General features: G+C 50.1%; 1 protein-coding gene across 3 annotated transcripts in view; it reads left to right on the top strand.

The window, feature by feature from the left end:
- Nucleotides 1-3,923: 3,923 nt before the first annotated feature.
- Nucleotides 3,924-24,857, top strand: part of ABCG1 (ATP binding cassette subfamily G member 1) — an 89,260-nt gene continuing 68,326 nt past the window's right edge. For 2 of the 3 annotated variants that reach the window (XM_037831385.1, XM_037831377.1), the window contains exons 1-2: nucleotides 16,284-16,452; nucleotides 23,111-23,354. In XM_037831385.1, coding sequence (XP_037687313.1) covers nucleotides 16,411-16,452; nucleotides 23,111-23,354 — 286 coding nt within the window. In that variant the 5' untranslated portion in view covers nucleotides 16,284-16,410. Of the gene's footprint in view, nucleotides 4,035-16,283; nucleotides 16,453-23,110; nucleotides 23,355-24,857 lie in introns of those variants that run through there. The other variant, XM_037831395.1, reaches the window with a different exon arrangement.

Genomic DNA, 24,857 nt, shown 5'->3' with positions numbered 1-24,857 from the left:
AATTGCAGCTGACTTCCATATTACGTTATCTTTATCACTAACCTGCAATGGTCTGCATTATGGTGCTACCTGTGTTTTTAAGATACCAAAGGTTGTAATAGGTACCACATGATATTTTCATTGAATTGCAGTAGAGGTAATTTTAGGGTGTTTCCAACAGAAAAAGTTACTCAAACTGTGGGTTGCAAAGGGGTGCATGGGCAATCTTCACTGTGAATTGGCTAAGTCCAGGAAAGTGGTGAAATTGGAATTTTATGTATAGATGGGGTGTCGCCCAAGACAGCTTCCTAAATTGTTTGTGGGACAGGAAGGAGGTCTCCCGCTTTCTAGACATAGGGCAGTGAACTCATGACAATTTGGCTTATTGCACTGGTGACTTCATCCACAGGCCTGTTCCTGGAAGTGTAATCACGAACTCTAAGAAATGATGTATCCACGAAGACAAAACAAACCCAGAGAGCAACTGGCTGTGGGTGAGAGGTTATCAACTGTGGAAGCAACAGACCTCGGGAGAGGGGTTTCCGTTCACTTCCTCTGGGGAAACGGCCTGCATGTTTAGGTGCCAAACTTCAGAGAATGGTCCAGATGACGGAATTAGCAGCCAAGGGCTTCAAAATAATGATGATAAATGTGTTTAAAAATAGAGTAAACAATAGACAAAATGGATGCCAAAGAGGAAGCATTTCAACGGAGAATTAGAATCTATGAAAATAATCAAATGAACATTCTAGAATTGCAAATACATTTTTGAAATTAGTATATTTTACACCGGATACAGCAGAACATAAAATTAATGAACTTGAAGATGAATCAATAGAAAATATCCAAAATGAGTCGCAGAGAGGAAAAAATGTAAAAGCAGAACAAAGTACAAGATATGTAGGACATGATCAAGCGTAGGTGCAAATGGAGTCCAAGACGGGGAGAGAGAGGGAGAGGCAGGGAGAGAGACAGGGAGAAGAGAGATTCAGAGACAGGCAATAGTTGAAGAAATAATAGCCAAATATTTTCTAACTCTTATTAAAAACAGCAATCCACAGATTCAAAAGACTAAATCCAAACAGCATGAATGATTTTTTTTTAAAAATCTATAAACAAATCTATAAACTATTATCACTGATATGTGGTTTTAGGAAAACCACAAATATGTGGGAATTAAACAACACACACCTAAATAACCAATGGATCAGGGCAGAAACCACAAAGGGAATTAGAAAATACTTGAGATGAATGACCATCAAGATATAACACACCCAAACTTATCGGATGCAGTGAAATCAGTGTATAGAAACAAATTTATAGCTGTAAATATCTACTGTAAAAAGATCCAAAATCAATAACCTAACCAGTTACTTTTAGAAACTAGGAAGTATAGAGCAAGTTAAACCCAACGCAAGCAGAAGAGAGGAAAAAATAAAGATTAGAGTGGAAATAAGTGATTTTTGCAACATTGCAGGATGCAAAGCTGATACATAAAAATCAGTTTGTGTCTACATACTAGCAACAAAGCTTTGGACAGTGAGATTAAAATGTACCATTTACAATATTATCAAATCTATAGAATAACTTAAGAATAAATCTAGCTAAATATGGACAGAAACCTCAGACTGAAAACTTTATAACATTTCTGAGAAATTAAAGAAGACAAAAATACATGGCCAGATATTCCATATTCATGGATTAGAATTTTTAATGTTGTTATGATGTCAATTCTCCTCAAACTGCTTTATGGATTCAATGTAATCCCAGTCAACACCTTCATAGGCTTCTTTCTTTCTTTCCCCTCCTTTTTCTGATGACAATCGACAGGCTGATGCTATAAATTATGAAAGTACAAAGGGTCCAGAAAAGCCAAGCCAATCTGAGAACAAAGTTGTAGGGCTGACACAGTCAGATTTCAAGACCTATTTTGAAGTGACACTAATTAAGATATTGTGACGTAGGTGTAAGGGCAAATACATCAATGGGCAAGAAGAGACAACGCGGAACCATGCCTGCCTCTCCCCCATACACGGTCACGTGATTACATCAAAGCACCAGGAGAACTCAGTGAACTGCTGGAGCAATTGAATCAGCAGATGGAAACCATGCACCCTGACTTCTACCTTCTGGTGTATATAAAAATTAATTCAAGATGGACCATAGACTTTCATGTGAAAACTCAATCAAGCTTCTAAAAGAAAATATTTTCAGGTTCTTAAGGTAAGCAAAGACTCCTGAAAGAGGACATCGTGCAAAAACAAAAACCCATGTTAACATAAAAGAAAAAACTGATAAATTGGATTTCATTAAAACTAAGAACTTCCATCATCAAAAACACTGTTAATGCAAATGACAAGCTAGACTGGGAGAAGGTATTCGCAATACTTATATATCACAGAGGGCTCAGGTCCAGAATATAGCAACAAATGCTACAAATCAGTACAAAAACCAACAAAAAATGCAATTAACAATGGGGAAAAAGATTAATAGGTCTGTCATTAGTCAGTACAGAAATGAAAATTAAAACCTTGATGATGTAATCATCACACACCTATCAGAATGACCAAATTCAAAACAAAAACCTGACAGTAGGAAGTGGTGGCAGGGATGAGGTGCAACTGGAAATCTCTTATGTTGCTAGGGGGAGAATAAATGGGTATAAATTTGGAAAACCGGTTGTTGGTATTAACTAAAGCTAAACGTATTCTTATCCCATGTTCCATGATTTAACTCAAGAGAAATGTGTGTGTTTGTCCACCAAAAGATATATTCTGCAATGTTGCTAGCAGCTTTATTCAAAATAGCCAAAAACCGGAAACAACTCCAGTGCCCTTCAGTAGCAGCATGGAAAAGTAACAACTGTGGTACAAAAGAATGAACCACCGATACAGGCAACCACCTGAACTAATCTCAAAACAGTGACATTGAGTGAAAAGAGTCAGCTCCCATACCTGCCATAGGATTCCATTTATGTAAGATCAAGAACAAACAAAACTAACCTATGGTGATCGAAGCCAGCATCACTTTTGCCTCTAGACATAAGAATTGACAGGGAATATTTGCACATGACAGAAATGTTCTGTATTATGATATGGGTTGCTAATATACAGATGTATACATGTGCCAACTTCATTTAGCTTTGCATTAAGATTTGTGCCTTTAAAAGAAGAAAAATCCTTCTTACAGGAAAAACAAATGCAGCCTCTGGCCTGCTTTGAATCTGAAATTGGGTGCTTTTTTGCTGTGTGACCTTAGGAAAGTTACATAACCTCTCTGTGCCTTATTTCCCATCTATGAATAATATAGCAGTCTGGTTCATGGAGTTGTGAATTAACAGATGTAATGTGCTCAGCACAGTGCCAGGTTCCTGATATGCCCTCCTGAGCCATTGGGCCTTGTTGGGTCATTACTATCCCCCTTTCAAGGTCTTGAATGCTTTGCCAGCACACTCCCCGCCTTTCCACCATTGTGGCCATCATTGGCTGGAGCTACCATTAGATGATGTTTAAATTATTCTAGACCTTAACTTGAAGATGCTTGATTTACCCTTAACTATTGCCTTACAGACCCTGGTGAAGTTCAGATTTTGCTGTAATTGTTTTCAGTGCGTGTTATAAAACATAAATTCCAAAGGACACATTCGCAAAAGCAAAAGCTGCAAGCCGACCCAAAGTGGGACATAGGTCGAGTTTCCCACTCGGGTCTGTCCGTGGGCAGACAGGTGCTGGGTGTTTTGTGCCTAATCGGCTGGGAAGGAGCAGAACTGCCCTTTAGTAACCTGCTCTCTCACTTCCTGTTTTCTGAAGTAACAATTACATTGGGCAATTTTAATAATACACATCGGATTGCATCATGCCTATTTTAAAACCATTCTCCTTGGAGCAGAAAACAGAAACCGAATCATCCGTTGTGGTTTGGGGGTTTTTATGTGTCTGTGGTGGTGAAAGTTTAAATTCTGTCCCATGTAAGACTCTTTCCCTTATTAACTGCGGCGGGGTCTCCTTCTTGCAGCAGACGAGCTCCTTGGGAAGTGTTTACGCCTAAGTTTGTGGGTGAGTCATTGACAAAATGCTTTTTTGGTAAAAATATATTTTGCAATATTAATGTATGGAGCAAATTAACTAGCTAGTTGTAGTACTAATTGTAGATCAAGGAAGATGTAAGCCATGCCTTCCAGTTTGGGCAGCAAATAATTTGTGTTTCAACTGTGATGTAAAGTGTTGTGATTTAAATCAGTCCATCAACAAATATTTGAGAGGCGCCCCAGAACCAGGTGCTTGCTAGATGCTAGAGCCAGGGAGAAGGAGTCTGAGCCTTCCCCTGTCCTGCTGGGACCCCGAGACCAGTGAGGACACTGAACAGGAAGATGCAAAGCCAGAGGTGTTGGCTGTCACTGAGAAGTCAAGTGCCTTATGGATTAATATCGAAAAGCTATGAATCTGAAGTTGGTTTTAGGGCTGCGGTAACAGATTGCCACTCAGCAGGTGGCTCAAAACAATGGAAGGAGGCCAGGGGCCTGCACCCACGGTGCCAGCAAGGGCGGCTTTTCTGGAGCCCTGGGGGAGAGCCTGTCCCCTGCCTGCTGGCTTCCAGGGGAGGCCACCCTTGGGTCTCGGCTTGCAGGAGCTTCTCTACAATCCCTGCCTCATGGCCATGGGGAGTTCTGTCTGGGTGTCTGTGTGCATCTCACATGGACTCCAGTCACTGGATTTAGGGCCACCCCAACCCGGGGTGACCTGGTGTCAACTTACTTTAATTACACCTGCAAAGACCTTGTTTCCAAGCAAGGTCACATTCTGAGTTTCAAGTGGATGTGAATTGTGGGGGGATGCTATTTAACCAGTACTATGGCTTAGGGGTTCCTCTAAGTGCTGTCCATCCATTTTTCCTTGCGGAACTTCCTATGCAACAGGTCAGTGTAGGAAACCAGAAGTGAAAAGCCATTTTGGGAAAGGTGAGCAGTGGAAGCAATTGGGGGTCAGGGAAGGACAGGGGGTCCTAGTATCACAAAAGGGAAGAAATCTGTTAGAAGCATGCGAGCCTCCCTCTCTTATCTCTCCCAGGGGAACTTAAATACTCCCTCATCCTCAGCTGTCTCAAAAGTACTCTTTCATTCCCATTTTACTGAGGATGCCTGAGGGTTCGCGAGGTTAAGGAATTTGCCCCATATCACAATGGCTGGTGACTGGGGCAGGGCGTCTGCCTGCAGACGCCTCGAAAACTTGGCTTTGCTCGCACACACATCTCCAGAGGGGAGACCAAGCAGTCGAAATTCAGGATTTCTATTTTCTCTCCTCTTTCTTTACATAGGGTCCTTCTGGGTCCTTCTTATCAAACAGGGGCCTGTCCTCACCCGACAGCTGACGAAAGACGTCACAAGTGCTCCCTTGTGTTCAGTGCTGTGTGCCCATCACTCAGGATCGTCTGTGACTGTTTCGTAAATTAAACATTTTACTTTGATATAATTGTAGATTCAAATGCAATTGTAAGAGAGATCCCCACACCCTAATCAGTTTCCCCCAATGGCATCATTTAGCAAAACCGGAGTCCAATATCACAATGAGGATGTTCACATTAATGGTCAAAATTCAGGATGTTTCCATTCACAAGGGCCCCTGCTAATGCCCTTCACTTGCCAAACCCTCGTTCCCCTGCCCCACCCCTCCTTATCTCCTGGCAACCCCTAATCTGTTCTCCATTTCCACAATTTTGTCATTTCAAGAAGGTCATATAAAGGGACACACACAGTCTGTAATCTTTTGGGATTGGTGTTCTTCACTCAGCTTAATTTTCTGGAGATTCAACCAGATTGCTGCATATGCCTTTTCATTGCTGTATAGTATTCCATGCTATGGATTCTAATGGTCTGTCATCTCAGTGTTAACATCTGTGATTGTGCTTTTTCATTCAGATTGAGATTTTCCTGAGTCTTGGTATACTGGGTGATATTTTAAATCGAAACCTAGATATTTGGGGTGCTATGAGACTCCAGATCTTTTAAGCTTTCTGTGCTAACAGAGTTTATCTGATATCATCTGGGGGGGGCCAGGGAGGTGTGCTACCTGCTACTGCCGGGTAGGGGTAGAAGTCCAGGTTCCCGCCTCAGCCTTCGTTGACACCCACAGGGAGCCCCCATTACTGCTGGGCAGAAGTGGGAGTTCCAGCTCCCATTCAGCCTCCACTGGCACATTCCTGGCTGGGAGGGGTGTGGAGACGAGTTACTGCTCCCCATGGTGCCCACTTGGGGGTGGGACGGGGAGGACATCCTTTCACCACTGGGTGGGGGTGAAAGTCCTGACTCTACGAGGCCTCCTCTGACAGTGGGGAGGGAAAGGGGCTCTCGCTGCTGCAGGCTGGGGTGGAATTCAAGCCCCCCTCCTGGCCTCTGATAAAGCTTTGACTGGGTGGGGGTCGGGGCACCTTGTTCTGGTCTGACAAGGGTGGAAATCAGGCTGCCCTTGCATTCTTGGCTGGCTTGGTGGGGATCGGGTCACGTTCTTTCTGCAGTGTTTGTCTGGGATAGAGCAGCTACCATCTAACAATCTTCTGCCTTGCTGGGTTGCTCTTCCCTGTCCCCTGGGCTGCAGGGAGCAGTCTTTCACTGGGGCTTTTTTTTGTACATGCCCATCAGAATTTCCAGGCTGCAGGCTGCTCTGAGATACATGAGGCTGAAGGAAAAGCCCAGGGACTCCCCACTGTGTTGGTCCCCAACCAGCCTGCCTTCTCTCTGCCTTTCTGAGGCTTCCTATGTTGGTTTTCTACAAGGTGTCCAGGGATTTTAGTTGTACTTAGCAGAAGAAATAGGGAATGTATGTCTACGCCATCTCCCCAGAAGCCTGTCCTTGACTTTTCACAGACTGAATTTGGGCTTCTTATGGATCTCTCCCCTTCTCCTGAAACATTTTTGGCCTATTCCTACAACAAATATTTAAGTGCTGTAGAGAAGTGAGAAATGTACTCAGCCGGGGGTTGGAAGCCGGGGGCCCCTGCCTTGGCACTGTGGCTCCCAGTGGGTGAGACCCTCCCAGCACCTCTGTTTCCTCTTTTCCATGGGGCAGGATAATTTATTGAGATAATTCCTGGTTTTAATTTTCCCTGCCCTAGATTTCCTCCCATCCTCTCCCTTAAGAAATAACCAAGTCCTTTTTTATTTTTTTTATTTTTATTTTTTTGTTTCTTTTTTGATTGGGTTGTTTTTCTCTTGCCTTGGGGAATTCTGAGTTTCTAGTCCCAGTGCAGAAGTTTCCAGGCAAGCAGAAGAGAATCCCCTAACCCGACTTTTGCTTTCAAAAGCCAGGGCTCAGCGAGAGGACTGCTAGGGTTCTGCAGTGGGAGGGAGGCGGGAGGTCCCAGTCCTTTCTCCTGGAGCTGCGGACTGGGGTTTGCAGCCTCCAGGAGAGCCCGGGGTCTCGGGAGGCCTGTGCTTCCGCTGTGGCCTGGGGAGCCGTGGGGGTTGGACCGGGGCCCGGCTGGGTGTGCACCTTCCAGGACCAGGGGCGCGTTACCTGACTGGAAACCACCTGGAAACCATGAGGTGTGCTTGCCCTGCACCAGGTGTGGGCGAGAAATAGCCATGGTGCCCAGGGATGGGACCTGCCCCCCAGCTGCAGGGATCCCAGGGGTCCTCAGGTTACAGTGCTTCCCAAGTGTCAGAGGCTGTCCGGACAGAGGGACGGTTTTCATTAAGCCCCTCCCCTGGCTGGGTGTCAGGCTACGAGGGATGCCTGGGACAAGGAAATCCTAGAAGGACCCTGGGATTTGTAACCTCCCTGGGGAGCAGCCGAGCAGGGGGCCACAAACGGCGAGAAGGTGGATCTATCCAAGCTACTGGCGAGGGTTTTCTCATGAACCGGGCTCAGCCCTGACGTCTAGCTCCTCCGTCAGCTGAGTGTCCTAATGAGGGGATCTCAGCTGCTTCAAGACTGGAGGGACAGGGCCGGCCCCCACAGGGAAGGAAAACACCGACCAGCATTTATAGATGGGCGCCGTTCTAAGGATTTTCAGACATGGGCTTATTCAAACCTCAAAACAATCCTAGGAGGTGGACACACTCATGGCCTGCGCACTCCGGGGGCACGAAGGCACCCAGCAGCGAGGACCCACCCTGGGGTCCTGCTGGGTCAGTGCCGCCCCACCTGCTGCCCAGCCTCTCTGGAAGGGCCAACAACAAACTCAAACTCAGGACGCCCCGATCCAGGAGCTGGGGCCATGACGGCCTGGCTGCTTTCTCCGTCTCCCAGCTCCACTGCCCTCCACAGGCCGCTCTCTCCACTCTCAGCCACACTCCTAGGGCCAGAAGGACCCCATACGGCTTGTCAGCCCCCAAAGGGAAAGCGACCGTCTCCCTCCAGGGTCCGGGACGCCCCAGGGAGAGCTCTGATGGACACACCGGAAGGAAGGAATGTTCTGGCCTGTTCTGGGTGGTGGGGGGGAGTTGAGTGCATGGAGGCGGGGTTGGGAAGATCCACAGGACACCCGGCGGCCCCCAGGTTACCAGTATTTCCTAGCCGGGACCTTTTACAGGGGGGACGGACAGAAGACTTCAAATTACGTGTGGGAAGGAGGGCTCCGGGAGCTCTCTGGTGTCTGCCTCTGAAATTTTCATTCTAATCTTCAATTTTGAAGGTCATCCCATTGCCAGATATTTGCTCTTTCATTTGCCTGAAGAGATGTTTTCCTGGATCTTTCTGAGCCACGCTTTGTTACATTTGTTACATCCGGTTGTGATACTTAACTTTATGAGATCCTTAGCTGGTTTTTCTTTTCCCCTGCAAACATTCTCTTTGAGCTCATCTTTCCACCCCAGCCTTCTGGGCAGTTCCCCTCTGCCCGGCTAGGCCCTGCACACCCCTCCTGGCTCTCTCTTCCCATCTACTCCTCCTCCTTTGTCTGGGACCCCCAGACAGGCCGTGTGTGTGTGTGTGTGTGTGTGTGTGTGTGTGTGTGTGTGTGTGTGTGTGTGTGTGTGTGTGTGTGTCCAGGCCGCTGGTTCGGCTCCGAGGCTCCTGCCAGCTCTGTGGGGTGTGATGGGGGCGGGGTGGGGTGGGGGGCTGTAGGTTGGAGACAGATACTGTTTAAGGCAAGGCAGCCAGCAAATAGGAATCAAGCAAATGTGACAATTAAAAAATCTGCTTTTTTAAAATGAAGCAAATAAGAGTTCCCATTGGGTATACGTGCCCAGCCGTCCGCTGCCACTTTCCCTTTGACACATTTTATCTGTTTTCTCCCCTTTCTCACCCTTTCCCAACAAGGGCTGAGGCTGGTTTTCCTTTGCCCCTATTCTTTTTTTTTTTTTTTTTTTTTATTAAATTCAGTTTTATTGAAATGCATTCACACACCATACAATCATCCATGGTATACAATCCACTGTCCACAGTATGATAACATAGTTATGTGCTCATCACCACAATCTATCTCTGAACATTTTCCTTACATCAGAAAGAACCAGAACAAGAATAAAAAATAAAAGTGAAAAAAGAACACCCAAATCATCCCCTCATCCTACCCCATTTGTCCTTTAGTTTTTATCCCCATTTTTCTACTCATCCATACACTAGATAAAGGGGGTGTGATCCACAAGGTCTTCACAATCACACTGTCACCCCTTGTAATCTGTGAGAAACAAGCACTATTCCTAAAAAGGAATAAACGCTCACCCGATTGTGGAGAAGAAAAGAATTTATTCACGATCTTGCAAGAACAGGCCCAACCAAATTGTACGGGTTGGCGCGCACAACAATAGATTCAGCAGTATTTATTCCCTAAACCTAATCACAAGTCCCTCCCCTGTTTCTCCATTGGCTGGATACTTCAGAGGTTACATTTTATTCAACAAGCCTAACTAGCCCGCCCAAATTGGAAACATTTGAAATATGTTTCCTGTGCAAATTTGCAACATTAGGAACCTGTTGGAACAAATCCCCACCCCTGACTATAAGGGGTATGCCCAGGCCTCTTTAGAGCCAGTTTGGGCTAGTTTGGTAACAAGTTATGAGGCTATTTTGAGAACCTCTATTCTGAGGCTCCACCTGCAAGGATAGTAGATAGTGGGCAGATAAGCAGGGGGACTGACTGTGGATAGTGGGCGGATAAGCAGGGGGACTGACTTGGATTACAGTTTGTCTTTTTAACCTTCTACCAATTCCTTAAGTGCCCCACCTTGCTAGGCACACCTGTCCTGTGTGAAAGCTAAACTTAACATAATTCTCACAATCTACATTATTATATAATTGTCTTCAGGAGTCCAGACTGCTGGGTTGGAGTTTGGTAGTTTCAGGTATTTACTTCTAGCTATTACAATACATTAAAACCTAAGACATGTTATCTATATAGTGCATAAGAATGTCCACCAGAGTGACCTCTCGACTCCATTTGAAATCTCTCAGCCACTGAAACTATTTCGTCTCATTTTGCATCCCCCTTTTGGTCAAGAAGATACTCTCAGTCCCACGATGCCGGGTCCACATTCATCCCCGGGAGTCATACTCTGCGTTGCCAGGGAGATTTACAACTCCGGGAGTCGGGTCCCATGTAGGGGGGAGGGCAGCGAGTTCACCTATCGAGATGGCTCAGTTAGAGAGAGAGAGGCCTTTGCCCCTATTCTTATCTGTTAAGGTACTTGCTTTTCCTTCCCTCCTTCCCTTCTCCTCCTCCTCCTTCTCGTCTCCCTCCCTCTCCCTCTCTCTCTAATGGAAGCCACAGTTCCTGAGTGAACACAGGTAGAAAAGGGCCAGTGGCCCTTGATTTTCTGCTGACCCCATGTGGAAGGATCAGAGAAGAACCCACCTGTGCAGGTCTGAGCAGGAGGCAGGTGTCCAGGCCTGGCCCAGGTGGAGCCAGCCGGGGCCTCCCCCGCTAAGGAGCAGGTGCTGTTCACAGCGGTTGCCTTGGCCTGGGGTCCAGCAGAGGGGGGCTCGGCCCAGCCTCCCTCCCTCCCTCCCCAGGTTCCCTTCCACCTCTCGGCATCAGCCAGGGGATGAGCTCCTCCCCGGACACAACGGCTCCTCATTCCTCCTGGCTGCCACGGTGCTGTATTCTGCTCTTATTTGGCTGGAAGCTTTTACCTTCAGAGTCTGAGCTCTGCATTGTAAAAATCAAACAAACACATCCCCTCCCTCAGCCCCTAATTTGGTTGAGTCTTTAGAGAAAGAAATTCCATGTTGCCACGAGGCAGCAGTCACCCTGGCAGGGACTGGACTTGGGGGGTGGGATGGGCAGCCTTCTCCTTTAGTGTTGTGTTTTCCTCCGTGAAATGGAGACTTGTAAAATGGGCGAGGTGTTCCCTGGCCATGCTGGGAGGTAAGGGCATGGCTGGCGGGAGGCCCCTCTCCCCTGGGAAGCTGTGTGCACCTGCAAACAGCCTGGGCTGGGGACCACGGAGCTGGGGTGGGTCTGGGTGCATCACCTTAATGGCTTGAGAAGCCAGAACAGAAGCCTCACCCAGGCCCTGCTCTGGGTGCCGGGGACCCGTCAGTGGACAAAGTCCTGCCCACATGGAACAACCATGCTAGGGGGAGTAACGAGCAGTGAGCAACATAAATAGGAAGTTACAGGGTGCACAGACTGTCACGGCCTTGCCCTGGGGAGAGGCAGTTTGGGGCGGGGGGCTGCAGAGGGTGGGTCCCTAAGGCAGGCACATAGAAACTGATCTGGAAGGGCAGGTCCCCAGTCCGCCTCAGCCTGGATCTCCGGGATCAACATGACAAGAGTTCCTCTGGCCTAAGCAAAGAATTACCCCTAAAATATGGTGGGCTTCTGGAGCAAGCCTGTATTGGAGATTCCATTTCAAATCTTTCCCTGTCACTCTCTGTCCCCCTCCCCTGGCTGTCTTTTTCTCCGAGGAGATACCACGGCTTGTTGACTTCTGTATTTTCTGTCTCCCGAACCAGGGCTTTTTGTTCTGTCCACTCTACTCCCAGAACCAAGTAGGCACTCTCAGTGTGTCTGCTGAGTGTGTGGCCGAAATCTTCGGCCTTGAGTGGGAAGTTGGCTGAGAAGAATCCAGAGCTGGTCCACCCTCTAATCAAAGAACGCTCCCAGGCCACCTGTTGAAAGCCAAACCACCCAAACTCTAGGAGGGCTGAGTAAGGAAGCAAGCATTCCTTACAATTCTTCTTAGCCTGCTGGAAGGGAGACAGCTGGAAAGCTATGGGAGTATCCCCAAAGGATTCTCTAGAGGAATCCAGAGACCTTAGGAACCTCCAGGGATGGGAGGACTCCAAGACACTAAGCCAGCCTCACTCCCTGACGGCCAGCTAGCTGTAAAAGCTCACCCTGGTCAATCTGCAGCCCCACAGCAAGTCCACTGGGATGTCTGATTTATGGGTACACCCCACCGTGCCAGCTACTAAGTGTTGGTCCTCGTGCTGAACAACGAGTCCTCAGGGTCCCCCTACTTCCCCTCATTTTCTAGCCTCAGCAGCTGGGAGCCCCAGTAGAGATAAACTGGACATTCCTTAAAATGGGATTTTGGGGGATAAAATGCAAACCAGTTGACTGAAACTACATAATTATAAGGAAAGTCAATTCAGTCATTTGGTGATTCGGTTGACTAATCTATTTGCCCCCAAAATATCAGTTCATGGATCTGTGGACAGCAAAACCCTGGTGGTTGGCAGCAGGGTTGAGCCTGTCCTGTTCAACCCTCACCGAGGGTTCGAGTGAGGAAGGCACTCAACGGCCAGGGGAGGGAGTACAGGGACCAGCCAGTGCCCAGGCAGGGAGGACGGAGCAACCAGAAATTAGCTTCAAAGAGACAATGTGAAGCCTGAAGAGAGGTGCTAAACACCAAGTGAACTTGTATGTGATGGGGAGGCCGGACGGAATAGCGGTTCTCTTTATGAAGACCTCGGTTTTGAATTGGCTGAGACTTCAGTATGATTCAACAAGGTGATGCCAGCTTGTGCTGTGTCAGTAGAGGTGGAGCATCAGATCAAGGGCGCTGACCAACCCTCCCTGCTCTGCCCTGACCCGGTCAGACACACAGGGGGGTCAGCTTTCACCCCACAGTTTTCAAGGAACATCGGCAACCTGAAACTCATCCCGGGAAGGGTAAGCTGGATGAAGGGCATCTTCCACGAAGGGATGTCAGAGAGACTTCCAAGAGACTGGGGATATTTGCTCCAGGAAAGAGAAGGCCTGGAAAGGAACATGGCACCACTATTGAATAGCTGGGGGCCTGCCATGTGGAGGAGTGGGCTCCAGAGCCCAGCATGGTCAGAGGGACAGGGTGCCCCATCAGGCCCAGGAACAGCTGGCTAAAAATGTCGACTACTTAATGATGCAATGGCTGCCTGTTGACGAGAAAGCAGCTCCGAGCCAGAACTCAAGCCCAGCCTGGCCAACAACAGGTCAGTGCTGTCTTTGCAGAAATTTCCAGATGGGATCTGGACTGGACAGTTCCATGAGGAGGCCCTCTTGTGCTTGCTTGGCTCCACTCTTCCGCTCGGAGTGCCTCCAGTTGGCCTTGGTGGAGGGCTTGCACATGGTTCCGTGGGGGCTGACCTGTCTGGCCGTCTGTTTGAGCCATTTGACCGAGTCCATGTTTTGCCCACCCACTCCTCCCACTTCAGGGCAGAGTGGTTGGCTGCCCGCTGCTGGGATGCAAGCCTGGAGCTGCTGGGAGGGCTGTGGGGACCCGGCCTGTCTGAGGACAGCCAGCAGATGAACCACAGAGAGAACAAGAAACCAGGGCCAAGGATGTGGCGTGGGTCTTTGACCCCAGTGGAGCACACTTCCTTTACCTAAGACGATGCACTCCCTTTTAGCTGATGCCAGCTGGACTTGGGTTTCTATCGCTGACAACCAAGAGTCCTGATGCAAACCCCACAGATGCATCCTACTCTCTCATTTTCTTATCCCCTATCCGGCACGGGAGGATGGCATCAGGAGACTAGAGCTGGAGCCCCTGCTCCGTGTGAAACACCTGGAAGTGCCTTCCATGCCTGACGCCACTTACTCCCTGGAGTGGGCTGGACTATATCCTGCACAAAGACAGGTGCACCTTCCAAGCCCTGGCCCCGTGCCTGGGGTCCTGTTTGGGATTGGTTAAGGTGAGGTCATGGGGGAGTAGTTGGGTCCTCAACCCTGTAAGTCTGGTGTCCTTACAAGGGGAGAGAAGACATGGAGGGGAGAAGGCCACATGAGACAGAGGCAGAGAGCGAAGAGCTGCAGCTTCAAGCCAAGTAACGCCAAACATGGCTGCCACCCGAAGCTGAAAGTGGCTGGGAAGTCACCTGCACTGCAGGTTCCAGAAGGAGCCCTGCCCTTGGACTGTTGTTCTCCAGAACTGCGAGACCATAAACGTCTGTCGTTTTAAGCCCCACCCCACCCCCAGGCTTTACATTTCCTTGTTACAGCAGCCGCAGGACACGGACTCGCTCCCCAATGGCCCCACGTGGTGAAGCTTATTATTTCCTCTTGGACAGGTGTATCAGTGAGGAGTCTCAGTGCCTTATGACAGAAAACCCAGCAGCTCATCGCCGTCTGCCCTCTGCACCCCCGGCGATGTCCACTCCCTCCTCTGGCTCCACGCTGGTCACCCGGCTGCTCCCAGGTGTCCGGCGAGCTTCACCTCTCGTCTCTCTGGCTCCAGCTCCTGAGCCAACTCGAGGACGGGTTGGGTGGTGACATGGATTAGCTGGAGCCAGTCGTCCTACCCTTGAGCTGAAGGCTGATCAATCCTGCACAAAACACAGAGTGGAGAACTCAGGGGGAGGGGGTGGGAGGAAGTGGGGCGGTGGATTCCGGAAGGAAATTCTGGACACATTCCATGAAGTGTGGTGCATGGCCCTGTGCTCGGGTCACATTGCCGGGAAGGGTCTGGGGAGACTCTCACAGAGAATCCCCGGCCAGCCCGCGGTGCGTGGCCTCCTCTCCGGCTTTGTGTCCCACCTGCCCCTGGAGCCAGTGGCAGCATGGCCGGGCTGGGGACTGATCCCATCCCGAGAAGCAGGGCACGTTTTCCTTCTGCCCTGTGGCCCAAACTCTCCCCAGGAGGCTTGTGGATTTGAATCATCTTTCCAGAACACTTGGGCTTCGTTGGCCTCCCTGTTTGGTATTTTTAGGGCACTACAGGCCCCCCTGGGCCTGGTGTCCGGAGAGCGGTGCCTGGAAGTACAGCCGTCAGATCGCCACAGCCAAGGGTGAAATAGAGGTGATTTCCTGACTCCTCAGGTGGAACTATTCATTGAAAGCTCTCGGCTCCATCCTTCCCCATTTCCCTCCTTCGATGCCAGGGGGTCACCGGGCTGTGGATGTGAAGGCCACCTGCCTGGCGGGAAACCCCTGCCTCCTCTCTGTCTCTAGCATGAGGAGGAAGAGACAGGCTTCCCGCAGCCCAGGTGTGGTGGGGATGCTGGGGGGACACATTCCTGTTTGTCCGACAGGCAAAGGACTCAACCAAAGCATGAGCATTTGAGCCAGGGTAAAGAATGCCTTGTTGCCGTGGCTGCTAGAAACCAGTCCCACTTATCACCAATGACAAGACACGTGGGGCCTTCAGCAGATCCCAGGCACCTGCTATTCCAATAGGGGGCCAAGTGAGGGGGCTCCCCGAGTCTCCTTCCCTGTTAGTTCACAGGGAACACAGCTGCCAGGCCCTGGGAACACCGCGTTGTAAAAACCAGCCTTTCCTTTCTGTAGGGGGGCGGAGGGCGCAGAAGCCCGGGCTCCTTTACCCAGCACCCCCTTTTCCCCGGGACTTAGCACCGCGTCTGGCCCGCAGCGAATGTTGCATGGAGGCGTGGGCGCGTCGCCTCATGAGGGGATCACCCCAAGGCGGCCCTGGCTCAGCTGTCGTGGGGGGCGGGACGCGTGGGAGGACCACCTTCTTTTCCTGTCCCCGCAGCAGTGAGGCCTCAAGGTCCTTCCTGGCAGAGGCCCCAAGAACTCAAAAGGAAAACGAGAAAACAAGCAAGCCTCTACCCTCCGCGCTCCCTCCAGGCCGCTCCCTCCAGGCCGCCCCCTCGAGCCCTGTTCACCCAGCCTGGCCAACCTGGATTTGGGGTGGAGCGATGGGGACGCCCCTGTCTGCCGGGAGCCCCCCGCAGGCTCGAACTCCGGGGGACGCCCGATCTGGGGGACCGACGGCGCCAGCCAGGCCCCTGCGGATGGGAGACTCGGGACGAGGGCGGATGGGCTCCAGCCCCGAAGGCTCTCCGGAGCCTGGCGGGGGAACTGATGAGCAGCCCCCGGCTGGAGCAAAGCACCCGCTCGCACACCTGCCCGGAGGCCCCGCCCCCTGCGCGCGGGCCGGGGGCGGGGCCGGGGGCGGGGCCGGAGCGGAGCGGAGCGGAGCTGGAGCCGCAGCCAGGCGCACAGAGGAGCCCGCGAGCACAGCCGCGTCCCCGCAGCCTCGTTCCCGCCGCCGCGTCCCCGCCGCCCGCAGCCTCGTCCCCGCCGCCACCATCGCCGCCGCGCCCCCGGGGCATGGCCTGTCTGATGGCCGCCTTCTCGGTCGGCACCGCCATGGTGAGTGAGCCCATCCTTCGCCCGCAGGGCTCCGGCTCTCTTTACCCGCGAGCAGGAAACACGCAGAGACCCGCACGCTGAGCCCTCTCCGTCCTCGCTCCGTCGCTCCCGGGAGCGCGTCCTCGGGGCGCTGACCGAAGGTCCCCCCCGGAGAGGCGCCGGCTGCGATGCCCCCTGCCCCGGCCACCTGGCGTCCGGGATGCTCCTCGGACCCGCCGAGGACGCGGGGAAGGCGGAGGGGCCACGAGTGGGGCGGGAGGCAGCCCCACAAGTGGGCAGAAGCCCGTGACCCTGTCCGCCTCCGGGCGAGGGGCGGGGGTCCTGGACGCTAGGGAGGGTCACTATCCCGCCGCCGGCGCGCGCGGCCCGGCGCTCGGGCAGCAGGGATTCCGTGCGAGCCTCTGGAGCGCCCGGCAAGGTCTGGGAGAACAAAAGAGGGAGCTGCTCCCTGAGAGCCGGAGCCTGCGCTCCCCCTGCGCCCCCCGGGGACAGCCTCGCCCGAACCTAGTGGGGAGAGGGCGACGAGTCCCCGGGGAGGCTGGCGAGGGGCGAGCCTGGGTTCCCAACCTCAGCCCTTCTGCACCTGGAGAGACAGACCCGGTGGGCACAGAAGCGCGCGTTTCCCGTCTCCCGAGGGTGCCAGCTCCGGAGAGGGCGACGGGAGACGGGCGAATTCTTTGCTAGACACAGTGACTGCAAGTGCTTTCCCAAGCGATGGGCAAGAGACACCTCTTGCTCCTTTGTAGCATCTCCATCAACTCATGTTAGCAAAAAGGAGAGAACTAAGCCGGCTTGCTTCATTGTCAATCCCCGCCGACCCGTCCCCACCCCATGCCACCCTGGGGCGCTTTGGTTTCTATGCCTAGCAAATCAGCATTGCAGTTGGTAACTGTGGACTTGATTTTAGGTCATCTGAAGCAGGAAAAGAAAGTATTCCGTTTTCCCACCCGTAGCCCCTATCCATTCATCCACCCTCTATCCGCCATCTATCCATGTATTTACTACGCTGCTAGTTACTTCCCACGGGCTGTAAACCCACAGCGCATAGCACGCACTGGGGGTTCACCCCCACCCCGCCCCTTATTTCATTTTTAGCATCCTGTATTTGAAGTCAGCTGGGCTCAGCAGGATTTGACCGACAGTTACCTCTTGCCTTGAGCTCGAGAGAAAAAAAAAGTAGCCCGGTTTCTGCGCATGCTCCGTTCTGACAACTGCATCCTATGATTCCAAACAGGTTACTGTAGCACACACCGAACCTGCCAGCTCATTATATAATGATTTTGTGTAAACCGATAGAACGGGGTTGGCAGACACGTCAAGTCATTGGTAGAGGAGGGAGACCCTGTGGTAGGGGGACTCGGAAGCCAGCTTCCATCTGTGCCAGCGCTCTCTGCCCCGACAGCTCCGCTTCCTACTTGAGGGACGATGAAGAACACTTAAAAGCCGATCTCCTCCGCATGCCATTTGCTTTTTTTCTGGTTGCGCATTCCCTTGGGAATTCTTTTCACGCTTGTTCATCTATTTGGGACATCTCAGTTATGTTGATCATGGAAAATAAGAGAGATTATTGTTAGTTGTAGGTAGAGAAGATTTCCAAGCTTGTGGATGCTGGGTCCTTTTAGACATACAAAGGTGGTTTGTAAAATATGGAAAAACAGTGAATTCGACTGTTTTAAGATGTAGATTGTTCTTTTAGGTCAAGTTATGTTGTGGTTTGATATAGTTTGTCACATAGGGGCACTAAAGTCTGGGCTTGTTTATTCAGGGAGCATTATTTTGTTTGAAAATAGTTTTCCTGTCTGAAAATCTTGCATTTTTTTTCTATTTAAAAAAACTCCATCCAAATCATGAACAAAGAGTCCGTGAGACACACCTGAGATGCTGAGCTTGGCCCTCCCGTGCCTCCTGCTCTGGGCCCAGCCCCCGGGGCGAGGGTGTCAGGTGTGAGAAGGTGCACTGACAAGGAACGGAGCATCCGGGCAAGGGGCCGGGCATCCCCGAGCGGGGCTGCGAGGGGCGACACGCCTTTCCCGTCAGATGGTGGGCTTTGGAGCTGTTCCGCCACTGGGGGTTATTGGTGATGAAGGTCAGCATTTGGGTGACCCCCACATGGAATCTGCACTTCTCAGAGGCGTGGTGTTTGGGGTATTTTCCGAGTGGTGGCCGTGAAGCTTCTGGGTCAGTGGCTTTGCTCTCACATGCCCCGTGCTGCCAGGTCCCAGGGAGGGCTCCACTGCCCAACCACTGTCTGGGTGGGCACTGGGCTGGCAGCGAGAACCGAGAGACGCGAGAGGAAGAGTGGCATGCCCAGTGCCTGGGTCCGCTCCCTGCTCCTCCCCCTTCCTCCTTCCCCAGGACGCTGAGGGAGAAAGTTTCTTCCTCTAACTCTGCTTCCCTGGAATAAACAGAGGGAACATGTCTCAGAATGCCCTGGGAGTGGCTTAGTGACTGTTTAAGACCCTCCCGGTAAAGGGGCATCTCTGTCTGCCAAACGAAATTAGGGGTCACCCTGCTCAGCACCTAGGAAAATATTCTCACAAACAGCAGCCAGGAAAAACCCAAATAGGGTCTCCTCAGCACTCGGCACCCACAAACGAACTTACTATTATTTACCTTTTATTCTGCAGTACAAATTTTGTGTGTGGAGGGGGTGGGGGAGCATCCAAGACAGCTCAGTAACACAGGGAGGCAGAAAAATGAAAGGCAAACAGTGGGGCAGGAAGAGGTTTTGTTTTATTTTTAATGAGCCCCAGAGGCTGAGGAGAACTGAGCCATAACCTACATTACCAGCTGCACTCATCTGAGGATGTCTTTCCAGAGAGCTGGTCCATTTTGGAGGGACAGGCTTCTGCCTCGTGTCATGTGGGGTTTCGTGATTTTATTAATGGGGTGCGAGCATTCAGCGCCCCGTGGAGGAACGGGGGGGGGGGCAGCTGGGCACCCTGCTGTGGTGTCGATTGATTTGGGGGCGGGGTCGTGTCACATCCGAAATCTGTTGCTGAGTTTCCCGTGGTGAACGGGGGCAAGGACGAGCCAGGCCGATGGAAAGCTAAGCCAGGTTCAAACACCGATCAGGAATCGAGTTGTCCTTCCGCAGTTAAGGAGGCTGCGTGGGAGTTTGGGGGCACAGACACAGAAGCCCTGGGGGCCGGACCCCTGCCTGTGAGATCTTGGGCAAGTCAGGCAGTCTCTCTGCTCCCCTAAATGGAGATGGTTATAGGGATGTGGGGAGAAGAAGGGGTAGGATACGTACAGAATGGAGTTTAATAGGCGCCTTGGAATTGATGAGTCCATAGTAGCTATTGCTTAAAATCATTCACCTGGTGTACAGGAGGCGTTGTTATCTAATACTTTAAATACTGAGTACCTGACTCCCACTTCTCTCTCTCTCTCTCACTCCCCATCAGTTTAGTCACCCCCTTTGTCCTACTGGCCTGTCCACTGGTCTCCATCCTGCTGCCGCCAGGTGATTAGAGACACCATCACCCCTCTACTGCAGCAGCCCCCCACCCCCCACCCCCAACTCCACAGTGCTGTAGGGACCTGTCCCCAACTGCACATCTGGCCCTGTTATTCCCAACCCTAGATCTCTCCCTGATTCCTCAGAGACCTCTAGATGAAGTCCAAACCCGTGACAAGGTTCGCCGGCCTTCCACCGTGGGAGCCTTATTTGCCTCGCTGGTCTCGTCTTACTCCAAAGCCCTCCCCTCCCACCCACCCCCCAACCATATCATGCTCCAGCCCCTGAGCCTCTTTCAGATCCTGCTGTACCACTCTCACGTGCCGCTGAGCCTTAGCAATGCTGTTCCCGTCGTGGAGCACATGAACCAGCGCGTGCCCCCTCCACACACACACACCAACCCTCTCACCTTGGTCGTCTCAGCTTAGACTTCATTTCTGCAGAAAGACCCCGTCCTGGCTCCCCCGCCGCAGGGTCTGTTCTGGGTTAGATGGCTTCTGCGGGTCCCTGCGCCATCTTATCATAGTCCCTGCTGTACTGAAGTGTAATTGCCTGCTCTCTGGCCTGGAGTCTGACCTTGAACGTGAGTTTGCTGAGGCCGGAGGCTGTGTCTGTCTGTCTGACCCTGACCCCAGGCTTAATTTGGTGCTCAGTTTGTTGAATGAATGGTTGAATGAGTGGGTGAGTGAATAGTTAAGCTTAGAATCTGGTGGGGAAAGTCAGACTCTCATCAAAATATAGGTCTGACATCTGCCACAATCGGTAGATGTATGGGGCCATGGTTATCCATCCTGCGTTTTTGTGGGTTTCTTCAGAAAGGAAAGAAGCGGCCCATCCCTGCAGTTCACCAGGGGTCAGACGCCTGTGGTGGGCGCTTGGAGAGCAGGTCCATGGCAGCTGGGGGTGGAGGTAGAGGGAGCCCACAGGTGGAGGGGAGCTGGCTGGACCACTCTCCCCAGCCTCTAACAGCCTTTGGCGATCCCCCGAGGTAGAGCCTGGGTTTGCCAGCAGGATGTGGGCATGGAACCGGCACTTTTTGCCTTTCCCTTTGTGTGGGAAGGCATGGATGAGAATGGATTTTGAGGACTGGGCCTGGAGCTCATTATCATTACCCACTGCTCCCTCCTCCACCTCCTGAAGCAGTTGGCACTTTCCAGGGGTCCTTTGGCATCCTAGTGGGTTGTAAACCTGTGACAGTGGTATGTGGTCTGGAAGGGCAGGGGAGACGGTGAAGGAGCAGCACAGGGCCCTGCTCTGGGGGAGGCTGGAGCTGAAGCTGCACATTCTTTCCCCCTCTGCCAAGCCAGGAGCGGGCTGAGCTAGGGCAGGGTTGCCTACGATTTCCTCAAGACTTCCCAGCACAGGAGGCCCCCAGGCAGGCGAGGGGTGCAGCCGCTTCATCCTGCAGCCTCTCTCCGGGTGCCCGGGCCAGTGTGACCCCAAGGCTCTGAGGAGACGGAACTTCCCTAACTTTGTTTCGGGAATTTATGAACCGACTTATGTTTTTGTCTGAAACGTTCCACATACTTGTTGAAATCAGCAAACCAAGCCTAATTCTGTCAGAGTTTTACTCTGCACCTTTATTTTTATCCACAGAATGTTATAGTCAATGAGCTAATTTTTTATTAGGTTAAGATTTTCAGATAGGGGATGCTTATGAGGGGGTACATGTATGTGTGTCTTTGTTCTTACAGTGCAAAGCTACGCTTTCAGTCGTCGAAAGAGTGGGAATTCCCTGTGCCCACCTCTTCCCATCCTGTTTATGTTGCGAATGTTTGAAATCTCCATGTTCAGTGGCAGAGTTTTGAACCCTTAAATACCATGATGGAAAGACTGCCAACTTTTATATCAAACAGCTCTGTACCCTCAGGACGATCTAACGGGGGTTTTGCTCTTTGACCATTTGAGTTGCTCAAGTTTGTGGGGATTTTTCTGGATGAACCATTCTGTTTTTGTTTTTGTTTTAGAGTAGAAGCAAAAATGATCAAAGCTAGTAACTGTAAGGAATACTTAATAAACCTATGGGAATATAACAGAACTAGATGGTTCCTCTTTAGGACAAACCAACACTGCAATGTCTCCTCAGTCCCCAGATGAGTCAAGGAGCCTGAATTACAATAGGTGGCCCTCCAATGGGCTGTCCCTGCGAGGCAGACTACCTTTCGACAGTATGGAGAAGCGTCACTGAAAGCTCACACTTTTGAAAGGTTGGAACCTTCTCTCTTGACCCGAGAGGCAGCTGGAAGAAGTAAAGCATAACATTTACTCACCCCAGGGTGCGTCTGTGTTTTGGAGGTACCTGAACATATTGATTTATTCAAGGTTGCCAAGCCATTAAAAAAGGATATTCCTTTCTTTGCATAAATACTTTTGGTTCTTGGCACATCTGTTGTAGCTCAATTGACTCCCAATGGAAGCTTTAAAAGCCAATGGTAGCTACAAAATACCAGACCCCCTCATGATGTAGAGGAGAGAACATCTGCTTTTCTGATGACTCAAACTCTTGGTTTCACCTCTGCTACTTACCTGACTATGGGACTCGGAGCATATTCCTTAAATTGTTTGCACCCTTGTTTCCTCATCTGTATAAGAGAAAAATATCGGTCTTTCCAACATTTTAGTGCTGTTATGAAGATAGAGTGAGAAAGTAGAGTTGTAAGAGATTTGGACATTTAAAAAGTAAAATAAAAAAACCCAACCCCCTTAAAACCCAGCAGCTCAAGTGGGGTTATTGTTCTTGAGAATTTTTAGGAGATTACATGAGGAAGACATTAAAATAGCAGATTTTAAATAAAACTTACAGTTATATACATTTTTAGGAGGTCATATCATGCCCCTATATCTAGTTTTTCACTGAGTGGATTGTAAATAGATAATTTTTATGGTGGCTGGAGGTTTCTTGGAGCAAATGATTCATTTATTACAGTTTTTGTGATTAGATTTATGACTCCAAAGGAAAACCTGCAGATAGCTTTTGCATTTTATTATAAGCATTTTTTTTAACAGAAGGAAAAAAGACTGATAGAGATGAGCATTCCCTTTAGGTAACCATCTTTCTTCTCATGCCAGAGGCACTCTTGGAGTTTAAGAAGTGTTGCTGTTAATAACCAATGACCCTGGACCTGATGGCCAACCTCCTGGCGCTCCTTTCCTGGATGCAGCTGATACCATCTTGTTGCTTCCTCCCTGCTTTTCTAGAATGCCAGCAGTTACTCTGCAGCGATGACGGAGCCAAAGTCGGTGTGCGTCTCGGTGGACGAGGTGGTCTCCAGCGGCATGGAAGCCACTGAGACGGACCTGCTGAATGGACATCTGAAGAAAGTGGACAACAACCTCACAGAGGCCCAGCGCTTCTCCTCCTTGCCTCGGAGGGCGGCAGTGAACATTGAATTCAAGGACCTTTCCTACTCCGTTCCTGAAGGACCCTGGTGGAGGAAGAAAGGTAGGGTGGGAGTCTGCTTTGTTCATTAAGAAATGTGTAGGAAGTAACTGGTTATCTGGGACACATCCCAAGTTGGGTGACTAAGATTCTCATCTCAACTCTGTTTTTGCCATGGCCAATTTATTTAACTGCTTTAGGTCCCAATTTCCAACAGGTTGAATTAAATGATTTCAGGTTGATCAGGTTGGTTAGATGATCAATAGATTGTAGGAGATGAACAGGTTTAATTGGTTGATCTTAAGGTTTCCGGTAACTCTAAAGTTCTCTGATGTTATTACAAATAACCTGCTGTTGGAAAAGATGCAGAATGTCACAGAATTTGGTCAGTGTCAATGTGAATTTGTTTCTGTCATCTCTCACGTATGCTGTTGGTTAGTCTTTCAAGAGGGAACCATGTTTTAACATATCAGATCAAGTGGAAGACAGGTGTTACTTACCTCCTGAGTTTGAGGTGTAAAATAGTAGCCAGTGGCCTCTCTGGAAACCAATACATTAGGGATCTTGAAAGTGGTTGGTGTTGGGTGGGTGAGTGAGTGGGGAATATAAATACAAAGTAACTGTCCTAAATGAGCCATATAGATAAATACTGAAGAAACAGAGAGGGATGGAATTCGGGAGGTCTTCTAAAAAGTACAGGAGTTTGCCCCAAGCTTGCTACATGTTACGGGGAATTGACAGTTGACAACTATAGTTTTGCATTTTCTCAGCAACTTGGTGCTTCCTTTCCCAGCTCTATCTATTCAAAGTGGGAAGACTTCAGTTCTCCCTGGGTTGGTACTTCTTTTTCCAGCCTGTAGAACTCATTCTGCGTGTCTTCTGGACCGTGCAACTGTCACCAGGCCAAAAGTATTTCAGGTGGGTTGGGAGGCAGGTGGTGATGGAGAGAAGACGTTAGACGTTACCTGGAAATGATGGTCCCTTGATTCTAATGCATCCTTTTAAAGCAACTTGAAAAATCTTGGAAGGCATTTTGAACAATGTTAAGTGACTCAGGTACTATTGGAACTGAAATCTAGATTCTACTTTTTTTTCTTTTTGACAACCAAGATGTGCTTTATAATTTTTATTTATTTTTGATTTCTTCTTCCTTTTCCTCCTAGTACTTGCTTTTGTTTTCCTACTCTCTTGAAGCCCAAGCCTTCGAGACCTTTGGCATGGGCACTCTGCTCTTGGTTGTAACCAAACTTTAGACTCTTGATAGACTGGTCTCTGGCAACTGCAAGCCCAGATTGGTTGTGGATGATTTTATGTCTGTGTTTGCACAACCAGGAACTGAACCTGTACCTTCTCAATGGCCGATTATATAGAACTGTTATCTGATACTTACATTTTCAGAGTATGCCAGCATATTTTGTTATGAAAGAAATTCTGTGGCAGGCTCAGGGATGGGACCACTTGTTTGAGCCTGTTGAGACTTCAATATAGAGTTACAGCTTTTTCTTTCTCAACCTGATGAAAGGCTTTACAGAAAAATGCTCCCAATAAATCATTAGGACTTTGTTT

This window comes from Choloepus didactylus, chromosome 1 (assembly GCF_015220235.1).
Source record: "Choloepus didactylus isolate mChoDid1 chromosome 1, mChoDid1.pri, whole genome shotgun sequence".
NCBI classification, from domain to species: Eukaryota; Metazoa; Chordata; class Mammalia; order Pilosa; family Megalonychidae; genus Choloepus; species Choloepus didactylus.
Note: the sequence above shows the minus strand (reverse complement) of the source record. Positions and strands in the feature narration are given on the sequence as shown.